This window comes from Desmodus rotundus, chromosome 11 (assembly GCF_022682495.2).
Source record: "Desmodus rotundus isolate HL8 chromosome 11, HLdesRot8A.1, whole genome shotgun sequence".
In the NCBI taxonomy this organism is placed as follows: Eukaryota; Metazoa; Chordata; class Mammalia; order Chiroptera; family Phyllostomidae; genus Desmodus; species Desmodus rotundus.
Window position 1 is genome coordinate 69001715 of NC_071397.1, and position 12083 is coordinate 69013797.

The 12083-nt window shown below is 40.9% G+C and overlaps 1 protein-coding gene across 2 annotated transcripts in view; it reads right to left on the minus strand.

Moving 5' to 3' along the window:
- Window positions 1–211: 211 nt before the first annotated feature.
- The window catches only part of MCM9 (minichromosome maintenance 9 homologous recombination repair factor), a 74175-nt gene continuing 62303 nt past the window's right edge, over window positions 212–12083 (minus strand). For both annotated transcript variants that reach the window (XM_045188714.3, XM_024551841.4), the window contains 5 exons: window positions 10676–10878; window positions 9614–9817; window positions 8465–8547; window positions 7841–7986; window positions 212–3734 (listed from right to left, as the gene is read on the minus strand). In XM_045188714.3, coding sequence (XP_045044649.2) covers window positions 2279–3734; window positions 7841–7986; window positions 8465–8547; window positions 9614–9817; window positions 10676–10878 — 2092 coding nt within the window. In that variant the 3' untranslated portion in view covers window positions 212–2278. The remainder of the gene's footprint in view (window positions 3735–7840; window positions 7987–8464; window positions 8548–9613; window positions 9818–10675; window positions 10879–12083) is intronic.

A 12083-nucleotide genomic window follows, 5' to 3' on the forward strand; every position in this document is an offset into this window, starting at 1 on the left:
ACTCTAAAGGAAATACAGTGCCGCGGGGCAGCTGATTCTATGATCCAAGGCAGGGAAAAATACAAACTGGGTCTGGAACAGACAGCACAGATGTTTTCAGAAATGTCAGTCATAAAAGAGTATTGGCATTGCATAAAGGGACTTCCTGTTGACCAAGTTGTGAGACTCTGACCATGAAATACACACACACAAGGTAATGGTAACACAAGAGTAGGCTGTGATACAAGTTTAATTTTTTAGTTAGTAGGGAAGGGTTCACACTATTTTTATTACTTCTAGTAATTATGCCTGTTTATAATATTTACATATGTAGTTGTTTTTATCTGGGGAAGCACATGGGACTTATGACTTGGCCAAATGATCCTGGCAGAAGTTACTAGAATAAAAAATAGGGTGGCCTTCTTAGCACAAATAGTAGGATGCATGGTGAGTACAAATAACACCCAGGTAGAAGGTGACATGGTGGTCTGATACAATAACTAAGAAAGAGAGACAAAAGAGAGACAACTCAGCACTCTACTTTAAAAGATGAATTACTCAGTGTCCTGAAGAGACAAGTTAACTCCATAAACCAAATCACTCACTACTAAGAAATAAAAGCTCTAAAATCAAGATTCCCAATAAAGAATACAACCATTTTAAATGGTAAGACAAACGAACAAACAGAGATCAAAATACCCTAAATGATAAGCTAATAGGTTATGTGCTGTCAGCCATGTAAAGCTTAATACATCATTACTGCATAAGATAACAAGTCGCAAAGACAAAAATTTATAAGAAAGGGATTTGAAAGTCAGCTCGACACTGTGGCTCAGGTTTGAATTACTCCCTCATCTACACAATTAGACCAAGTCCAGACTAAGAACCAACTACTGGTCAGTAACCCAGTTACTTTCCTTTTCCCTTAGCTTCAGTAAAAACACTGAAGCCCAGGAAAGTACTAATGCTGAAAGATTAGGAACATATCACATTAAGAATCATACTACACTAGGAAGTTATTAAGTACAGAAATAACAAAGACATTATCAAAACCACAGTCTTGATATTTCAGAATAGGTTTAAGTGAACACACAATAATAAATTTTATGTTAACTGCTAATGTCTTTCATCAGTTGTTTAAGGTGTTTAGAGATTTCCAAAGACTCATCCATACTAAATTTGTACTCATGGATTAAAACTTTTCAGTAAGTTTAATTAGTTGATTTTGCAATTAATGTTTAAATAAATGCTCAAATAAATTGGGGTGCCTAATTTTTTCTGTATAAATTTAATGAAATGGTCATTACACAAAGTACATATAATTTTGAGTGATCTTCACATCTAAAAGTCTCTCAATGAAAGAATATATTAATTTTTGTTTTACAATTTCATACTTCAGAAAATAAATCCTGTAATTATGGATTCCTAAGAGTCCCTGCTAGAATCCAAAGGAAGGGTGATTTAAAGAAGGACAAAGCTTGAGTTTCCTTTTACTACCACACACACTCATTTGCTTGGTTGTAAGGACACAGGAGTCATAACAGTAGGGATCACATTTCCACATTAACTACTCAGGTAAAGACACACTCTCTTTTCTTCCAACCGGACTGAAGTTGCGTTGCAGGGAGGGTGCCAAGAGAGAAAAAGAATCTGAAGCACAAAATGTGGGCTGGAGGAAGAAACAAAAACTCCAAAGGTCAAGACTTCAGAAAGATTCTCTTTGACCAATTGCCAGATGTTTAGGAATACAATGGAATTGTGAGGGTGCCTCTCAAAGAGGAAAAGAGCCTTAGTCACCTTAAATCTTACACATAGTAAACACAAAAACAATATTAGAAAAATCATATGATTTTGTCAAATCACAGTAAGTACTCACCACTCTTATCACATCATGGAGTAAAAAAAAAAAAGGAAAAAAATAGAAGAATTCATCTAACTTGTTAGCTCTAGGAACACTACCTTCCTGACATTCGTTCCTGAGTGAATGAAGGAAGGAATCCTGGGAAGAACCACTCCTTAAAAACAAAACAAACAGAAACATCTTCAGGAATGCAAGTGCTCCATGTGCGAAATTATGCAAATTAATTCAAGCGCTAGGATCGCACTGACCTACACTGATTAAACAACTTTTTGAGTCGTGAAGATAAACCTGAAATTACAAAGCCTGATGGGGGAGCTGGTTTTTGGAATGACATTCAATACAGCCTACAGGTTTGTACATACACAGAGACCATGGTGCACCCTAAAGGTGCTGTGCTGAGGTGGGGAGGATGGAATTTGACCAGCAAGCTTTTCATGATTATGGCTTTTTTCTCATTTCTTCATCCCAATCAAAATCTAATGTTTCATCTTCTAGTTCTGGTAAGGTAAAGAGAGATTTTTTGGAAAGACTGAATCTCTCAGTGGACCCCTCTAACTGGAAAGTTTTCCTTTTCCCACCAAGCATTGTAGCTGAGGTCGTGGGAGGAGAGCTTGGGCCTCTCTCTCGCCAGTTCGCACTTTCAGAAGGAGGCAGGGATTCTGATTTAGATTCACAGGAGGAAGTAAAGGAGAAGTTGGCCAATTTAGCTAATGTGCAAGCATGAACCTTGCTGCTTTTATTATTGCAGGAAAACTCTTCCTTTTTGTCTCTTTCACAAGTAGGATGCAAATGCCCCGTCTCATTCGGAAGCTCAGATTCAGGCTGCCCAACTCTCTTTTCAGAGGCAAGTTCCCTCTCCTCTCTCAATCCATCTTTCTCTGGTAGCTGCTGTGGCACCTGCGTTGCCCTCCCCCACAGCTGATCTGAGCTTCCCTTTCCTGAGGTGGAGGCCAACTTTTCTGGACCCTTCACCAGCAGAGCTGCTTCTCCTCTTGTTCCGTGCTGGGAAATTTTCACACTCTGAACTGCTATGTCAGTTGTATGAGGAGACACACGGCTGTAGCCTTCAGGGGAGTGGATCAGTTTTGACTTATGTTTGAAAGTAAATTTTGCTAGTTTGGCCACAGGGGGACTTTCAACACTTCCAGGTTCAGGCTCTTTCACCTGAGGGAAGGATTTCTGTCTCCTTCTTTTGGGAGTTCCCAGCACCCTTTCTGGGCTACATACAGGGGTGGAAGGAGGAGGAGAAGGGCTTGTGGGCTGTGAGGGCGCCCCGGTGGGGTTTCTGCACAGCTCCTGGGCCCTCTCCTTGCGCAGCCTGTGCAGTTTCCTGGGGACGTGATGAGTCAGTACTGAATCTGGTTCCCCAGCAGTTCCTGTTGTTTCAGAAACTACTGTGGCCCTTTTTTCCTCAACACTCTCTGGCCTCAATGGAGCTTCTGTCTCTCCTGGTGCTGAAAGCTGTCCAGTTTCCAATTTGCTCCTTTGGACTGGCTCACTCTTTTCCTTACCCTGAGATTTGTTGGAGTTTTTCAAAGCCATTTCTCCCCCAGTTGTTTTGAGACCAAGAGACACAGAAACAGTGGTTTTGGGTTCAATCTGATGAGTTTCCATGGAGTCGAACCAATCCAAACCGTCATCTCTGCCCGCTTTGTGCTGAGCTGAGTATTTGCTGCTTGTTGGCCTGTCAGGCCCCAGATGGGGCAGGGGATCAGGAAGCGGGCTTCCCCTGGGCCTGCCTCGCGTAGGAGAGGTATGTGTGCTACAATTCACTTCTTGCTGTGTCGACGTTGTGAATCTGCATTCTTCCCCTGGATCATTTCTTGAGGACCCTGGAGGAGACTCTGCCTCCACTGCCCTTGGCTGGGACTGGTACACACTCTGATTCTGTATCCTACAGCAGAAATAAGGAAAATATGTATTGGGAAGGGAAGGAAATTTTCTTTACCCTTTTCATTTCTTCAGTGTCTGAGATGCCATCTAAACAGTTAACACCAACATAATTCCACGTTACCACCAACTACAGCCTCTAAGAACAGCAAGAGGAAATTATCCTTTTTCATCAGAATAGAGCTGAAGTGATATGAAAATCATTCTGATTTGACCCTGAAGTGAAGTAAAATAAAGAAAATGAAGTAGTGGGTTTGTCCACATTTCCCTTCTCCCTAAAAGTCCATTTAATTAATGTAAGATTGTTTGAAGGTCAGTGTAAAATGCTCAGTATATCTGCCGTGTTAAATGTGTAACTAGAAGACAGACTTTCAGCTTTTGGCACAGTGGCTTGTTGTTGATCAAGAAGGTGGGTCTAGTTGCTCAGCAGCAAGCTTGCCGATCAGAACAAAAGTGAAAAACTAGAAATTATGATTTCTCACATCTCTTTACTTAATTGAGGTACTGAATTTCACTGCATCTACAACTCATCTTCCTGAAGAGTAAAGAGGCTGTGATTCCTCTGTACCCACGGCTCCCACATTCACATTCATGGCAGACCTTCCCCAGACAACTGTGACATCTCTCCTGCAAAGCTGTGTTTCAAATGTGTTCTGGGCAGCTACTGTCCAAGTTGATATGAGTCAAAACCTACTAACTCTCCCTGAGTGACGGATCGGATCAGTGACACCCATTTTAAATCTTGTGCATGTAAGAAACAGAACTAAAGCCAGAGGCTCGGTTTCTAACAGAGACTGCAGTTTCTCAAACGCAGGTCCTTGAGAAAGCCCTTCCTAGCGACCTAGAGCCACCTTTGCAGATAAGGGGCGACATGACCCTGCCTCCATGTACTAAATCTCGAAGGGAATTACACCAAAAAGCAGATGAATAAATTATTCTAAAACCATCTGTGATGACAGAAAATAGAAGAAAATACATTAAGTTTAAATACATTTTAAATTCAAATATACTAAATACATTGAAGTGTTAATAGCAGATCTCTCTGGGAAATAAGATTATATGTGATTTTTGTTTCCTTATTAATTCATTACTGTTACTCTTCAAAATACTCTCTAAAGAACATATAGCACCTTTTACTATCGAGAAAAACATGTTGTTGTATAAATATTAGGTTATATTCACACTTGCTAGATTTGGAAACACTAATATAGTAAATTCATGTTCACTGCAGTCACAACCACCCGACCAACCAAAAAAAAAAAGTAGCTTTCAAAATTACTACTACCTGGTACACTTTCAGCAGCAAATTGAGGTCAGGGATACTAATAATTATTAAAGCTCCCTAACAGTGTCTTAAAAGAAGATAATTTTCAGGGATATAAAAATAATTTAGCTTGCTATATTAGTCTAATTCTGACTTTGATAATTAAATTCTCCCCATCACAAAAATGTCTATAGTTTTACTATAATTTCATAAAAGACAGCATCTTTGCATTCTGATTCGAGGTGGGTAGAATGGTGACCATTTGAGGCAGGATATCACTACAAGCATTTCCCAGAAGAAAAGTGTGATAAAAATACAAATAGTTTTATGACTGATATGTGATCTTCTTAAGGAATAGAGAACTGTTTCCGAAGGGGATCAACCCATATGGGACTCAGGGCTTTCTCACTTGTTAAGATCAGCTTTAGATTGTGTTCTGGAGGTAATTCACTCTCATTGGCGGGGCCCCAGGTTTTGTTGCTTTGAGGATCAATACCCAACAGGCCTCTGCATTACAAAGAAGTATCAGAAGAAAAGACATCTTAAGGCAGAATCCTGCTTTTTAGATCATCACCTACTCTTTTTTCTTTTTTCCTTGTAGGAGAGTCATTCTAATTTAGTTAAGTTCAATTGCTACTTTTCTGTCACCTAACACTGATTCTTAGCTTCATATTCCTTCCCTTCCTGAATCCAGCATGTTTTTGGTAGTCAAAATGACTAGTTTCTGGTCAGTCAAAATGAGCAGTGTCTCCAAAAGCAAAGCTAAGCCCAGGGCAGGCCTGGAAAGGATCTGCTACATCAAACCGTAAGAGAACCAAAGGAAGAGCTTTGATCTTAACACCATACTCTCAGTCATTAAAAAAATAGGAGACCAAAAGAAAGTGGATTGATTTTATACAAAGTGCAAGTTTAATGCAGGCTGGCGCCTGGTGTATTAGTAGGACAAAGCCAGCCCCACACTTGCCCAGGAAGGCTGTACTGAGGTTTATAAATTGGAAAGAGAATGATGCTAGCTGAGTGAGTGAGCGAATAGAAAATGCCAGTCCACAGTTCCAACGTGGCCCCCACATTCTCCTGCAGCTGCTCCACTTCCACATGCGCTCCATTCACCAGAGTCCAGCTTTGAGATCAGCACCACCGACCACGTTCAGGTCAATTATTCAGCCACTCAGTGATCACGGTGATACCCAAATGGATACACACTTGCTGTTCCTCGTTCCTGTTTCATGGGCACAGACTTGAAGTCTAGGATTTTAGAAGCTCATATATTTAGGTACATGTGAGCATTCAGTTCCCGCAGGTAATGCGTATGACACAATCCTTGCCCGATGTCCCTATTTTGACAAACCCTTGGAAAGGGGGGTTTTGAAACATTCCTTTTATTCTTTCTGAGTTGTTACTCTGTAGGAAACATTTCCCTCTTTAACATAAAATACATCATTCTCACTGGAGATTTTTTTTAGTCTGACTGTTAAATAGGTAACATTTTAAAAGTCATGAACTTGGGCAGGCAGGAAAGGAAAACTGTAGCTTGGGAACCAGGAGGGCCTTTCCCAGCTGGTGGTCAGTACTAGCTTTCTCTATTTCTGTAACTTGCCCAGCACACCAGCTTGTAGGCTGGCCTGAAACCAGTATGGGCCTCAGTCTTCTACCTGCGAATTTCTCTTACCAGGGTTATATAAGGACTAATGATCAAATATTCATTATGTTTGGAAGAAAGCTTTAAAAACAATAAGAATAAAATTAAAATACTGATAGACACTAAAATCCTTTATGTAAACTCCCTTGCGCACATGTCCTCTCCTAGGAGGAAAAATGGTAAGGCCAAGTGGGTATTTTGTGTTGGGGTCTGGCCCGGGGCAGATTGCTCCTGGAGTCCAGCTCCCTCTTTCTTAACAGCAGCCCCAGCCACCTCTCTGAATGGCACCGCTCCACTTCCTACAGGGAGCCAAAGAACGAGAAGAGGAAGAAGTAGTGGTAACAAACATTATGATAAAGCCCATTCACCAAGGTGTCTTGATTCCACAGCAACTCTGCATCTTGGGTATGAACTGTAGGTAGCTTACTTTGGTGCTTCTCATGTAACTGAGACCCAGTGCTATAAATTTTACTATATATAGCTTACTACATATAGTAAAGAACCTGTCAGTGTTTTCCATGAAGTTCACTAAACCAGCAAATCAAGAAAATGTAGCTTTGAAAGGTGGTCTCCAAAGATGGCGACCATTAATTTCCCCATTCCCATGTGTCTGTGCCGTATCTCCCACCAACGGGTGGTATTCATTCCCCTCTGCTTTGCCTGCGGGCTGACCTTGTGACTTGCTCTGACCTATAGAATGTGGCAGAAGTGATGCGGCTCCAGTCCTGGTTCGGCCCATAAGAGGCCTAGCAGCTCCAACTCTTGCTTCATTGGAGTCCTAAGCCACCATGGCAGAATTCTGACTACCCTACAGCAGGCAGAGCCCAGCCAGCCCCCGGCCATTTAAGCCACCCCAGCAAAGACACCACACATGTGATGGAAGCCATCTTGGATGTGCCAATCCCAGCTGAGCTCCCAGTTAAAAGCAGGTATACGAGTAACCCCAGCTGACACGACGTGGAGATAAGCCATCCCCAGGAACCTCTTCAATTTCCGAGTCCCAGAAAAGTGAGCACTAGAGTGGGGGTAGTGTTTCTTTCTTTCAGCCACTGAGTTTTGGGGTAGCTGATTATATAGCAATGGATAACTGAAACAATCCCCTACAGATAGCACAGACAGGTTTTCCACTTAACTTACACTTCCTTTGTTTCACAAATGCCAAAGAAAGATCTTGCATTATATGCCTTTCCTGGTTTTCTTTTCTCACCTTTCGAGTCTTCTTAGCTCTTCACTCAAGAGGTCGCGCAGCTCCAGTCTTTCTAGAATAAGTTCACACTGCCTCCGGTACTGCTCCAGAGGGTTTTCAGGAAAGGAGGTGTGGAGTGCATTCACACCTCCCAGCAGCGCACCTCCCTGAAGGTGTGAGAAATGGAAAAGACCAGAGAGAGTCACCAGGTCAGCCTGCATACAACAAGTACACACTAAGGACCACTGATTCCCCCAGATGGCTAAGACCAGCCCTTCACACCCCCACCTTGAAATCAGAATCACCTGGGGGCCTTTTTCAAATTTCAGTAGTCTTCTCCCCCTATTCTTGCTGGCAAGCATTGCTCTAGGAAGCCATGCTCTCACTAGTGGGGCCATGAGCATCCCTTAGGTGTGACAGAGAAAAAGGACTGAGACCCACTACTTTACACAGATGGGCAAAAGCAATGCTACTGATGCAGAGAATGTTTCTATGACAATTTTTTTCCTTATTTTAAATGGTTTCCTTTGGATATATTTCCAGGAAGTAGGAGGTCTAAAACATGGTCATTTTAGTAACTCCTGATATACAATTTTATTTACTGCTTGTAATTACAATTCAAACATTAGTACAAAGTGTCCTTACCTGCATTGAGGACTCCATTACTGATACCACTGTAATAGCATCTTCTAGAGTCACAGTGTCACGAAACATCAGGCGAGCATGAGCTAAGAAAATAAGATGCATTTAAAATTATAAAGATAAAAAAATTTTAAATACATATTTGAGGTGATATATGTAATACTCTACCCGATCCCCCTCCAAAAGAACTGTATATATTCTAAATGACCTACTAATAACAAATTAATTTTACCAGACAAGTACGAAAGTCTAAGTTTAACTCGCTTTAAGGTTATTCCTCTAATAAAGGGCCTAATCCTTCTGCACTGCCTGTGGCAATTCTGTGTAATTTATATGAAAGAGTATTCTGGGCTTCAGAAAAAGAAAGGGGTTATATAAGCATATATTTAATATTCAACAATTTTAATCCTCACTTTCAAGTCTATTATAGAAATATACAAAATTAAACTCATTTCTCATCTCTGGCCTTTTGCTTTATCTGTGAACTTTTCAAAACTACCCAACTCCTGAACGTAAAATTTGGCTATTTCTTGCCCTAATACTAGCTATAAATCCTTAAAAAAGTAAAGTGTATCTGTTTTATAGAACTTTTTATTAAGCATATATTATGTCATTATATGGTACAGTCAGTTCATGTGAAACTTTTTTGAATTATTTAAACAAGGGCTAACTGTAAAAGCCAATGTTCAGGGAAAAAAAAAGTCTTGAGATGCATGGAAGCTGCACATTAGCAGGAAACTCTCATACCTTGGGGACAGACTAGGGCAGTTTGGTGTTACGATGTCAGTGGCGGTTTGCTGTACAGGAAACACTTCCAAACAAGGCAGTATCTAACCCAAAATACTAATAGACTACCACTGAGAAACAAACCACACTAACTAAGACTTTCTAAATAGATGACATCTTAAGTTATAGGAAGTCCTGAGATATCACAAAGGTTCCTCTTTCTTAATGACGCTACACTTCACTCAACACCCATAAATGTCCCCAGAGTGGAGGTTTCATAGCTCAGAGCCTTTACTTGAATAAGCAACTGTGAGCACCTTAGGGTAGAGATTATTCTTATTCATCTTTGAATTCATGGTGCCGACCCCCATGCCTTGTACATATTGGGTACCCCCCCCCCAAATTCATTTGTCGAATGAAATAAACCTTCTGCTAATCGTATCAAGCTCTCCAACAGGCGGATGGTTGTCCGGGCAGCGTTCCGGGAATCACTCTGCCTCTGCATCTGGTAGTACCGGAGAAGAACCTGATTACCCGCCTCAGACAGCGTGGGATGGAGACTCCTAATGAGGCAGAAGTAGGTTTTCATCTTTTCCATGCTCCAGAGCTTCTCTGATTTGCTTGGGTAACCTGTACATACCAGATATTGGGTCAGTAAAAATTGCCACAAAAGGCAAACATCTCATTTTAAGGCTTCTGATAAAGTTCTTGCACTCATTTAAAAAAAAGGTAACATTTAGCCCTGGCTGGTGTAGCTCAGTGGATTAAGTGTCGGCCTGTGATGCAAAGGGTCACTGGTTCAATTCCCAGTCGGGGCACATGCCTGGGTTGCAGGCCAAGTCCCCAGTGGGGGGCATGCAAGAGGCAACCACACATTGATGTTTCTCTCCCTCTCTTCTCCCTCCTTTCCCCTAAGAATAAATAAATAAAATATTAAAAAAAAAAAGGTAACATTTAGGTTTTGTGGTTATTGAAACCTAGACCTGTCTCTGCAGCATACAGTTCTAGAACAGTGTTAGGGTCCAAGTTTAATAAGGGTAAGCTTCCTACAGGGGCTAAAATTAGAATAATTCTGGTCTGCCCTATATTTTAAAATAATACTTGAGAAATCAAATTTAATTTAAAGAGAAGTCCATATTTAGATTTGTGTTTTATAATTCAGTCCAGTTTTCCTCCTAAGAAGTGAGTAACAATTACATTATCATAGGTTTTTCTTGCATTCAGGGAGTAATAATTACATAAGATTGTCCCCTTTCGTCACGAAAAATGTATTCACAACTATAACCTCATCGGTGGCAGACAGAGAAAAGCCTTTTACTCTGATTATTCTAGGCTCACTGGCTCCTCTCACTGCTTTCAGTCTAAGCATCTTTCTGTTCCTGGTAGGTAGGGTACCTTGAGTATTTATTTAATTTTCTTCAAAGAAAATTTCATTTGGTTATGTCTACTTTTTTCCTTTTTCAGTTTGAATAATTTATCTTCACATACCTTTGTTTTCTAAGATAAAGGAAGAAATTATACGATCCCAGTCTTCATTCTTGGTATCAAGCAAAACCAGGATCAGGTCAAATCGACTCAAGAGTGGGCTGCCGAGGGCAATGTTCACAGACACAGACTCATGGGGGTCGTACTGGCCTTTGGGGTTAGTTGCTGCCAGGATGGTGGTCCTTGTGTTCAGCTTGCACACGAGGCTACCAACAGAGAGGGTACAATTCACTGAATGTTGAGATTCAAATAAAAAGCAAAATTAAACTTGCTAATGAAAAGGGGCTGCTCTTGCACCTTGAAAATGTAGAGAAACTCCTGTAAGAGAGAATGTGTAATGATACAAGGAGGCATCACGAACACCAAGTTCAACAAAGTACCTTTACACTAGCCTATCTTGTAGAGAAAGAAGTATTCATAAACTCTCTTTATGACTATGAGCAGATCCCTCTCTGGGGTGCTAGGAGGTATACAAAATCAACCAAACATGGATAGTGCTTTTAAGGAGCTTTCAAACCACTATAATGGTAAGACAAGGCAGAATATGGTATGTTCCAGAAGTATACAGGTCCTAGGAGAAGTAAAGAGGATGTGTATTCATCGATGTAGATGGAAGAGATGATCAGAAAAACATTACAAAGTAATGTTTGGAACTGGGCCGTTTATGACATGTGGATTTTTGAAAGTGGAGGTATTGCCCTGACTGGTATGGCTCAGTGGGTTGAGTGTCCTCCCACAAACTGAAATGTTGCTGGTTCGATTCCCAGTCAAGGTACTTGGCTGAGTTGTAGGCCAGTCCTCGGTTGGGAGTGTGTGAGAGGCAACCAATCAATGTTTCTCTCACATATCAATGTTTTGCTCCCTCTCTTTCTCCCTCCCTTCCCCCCTAAAAATAAATAAATAAAACCTTTTAAAAAATATTCATGGGGAAGGTGGAGGGTGAGGGTGATTTTGGAGAATTTTGAGTGGTTGAAGCAAAAGCTTTGTGTTCACTTTGATTTTTTCCTGAAAGTGAAAGAACTAAAAAATAGACAGAGAGAGATAAAGGGAGGGAAGAAGAAAGGGAGGAAAGGAAGTAGAGGAAATCAAGAAAAATAAAGGACGATTAGCATCAAGTTTTTGAGGAGCAACAGCAAAGGGAAGATTGAAGGGAACTGGAAGTGGTGGGTGGGTTAGATGGGGAGGGCCAAGGACAGACGCCTGGAGGGATGGGGGCAATGGTCCAGGAAGAGGCATGCGAGTCCTAAAAGGAGTAGTGGCTGCACAGGTATGGATATTAACTTATAAGTTATTGTTTTTAAACTTACTAATGATGGGCAAGCCCTCAAGATAATATGGCATGTTCATTGACAATAACAAATGTAAAATTCTTCCTCTATAAATTTGTATGCTTTGCAGTTGATGACTGCTT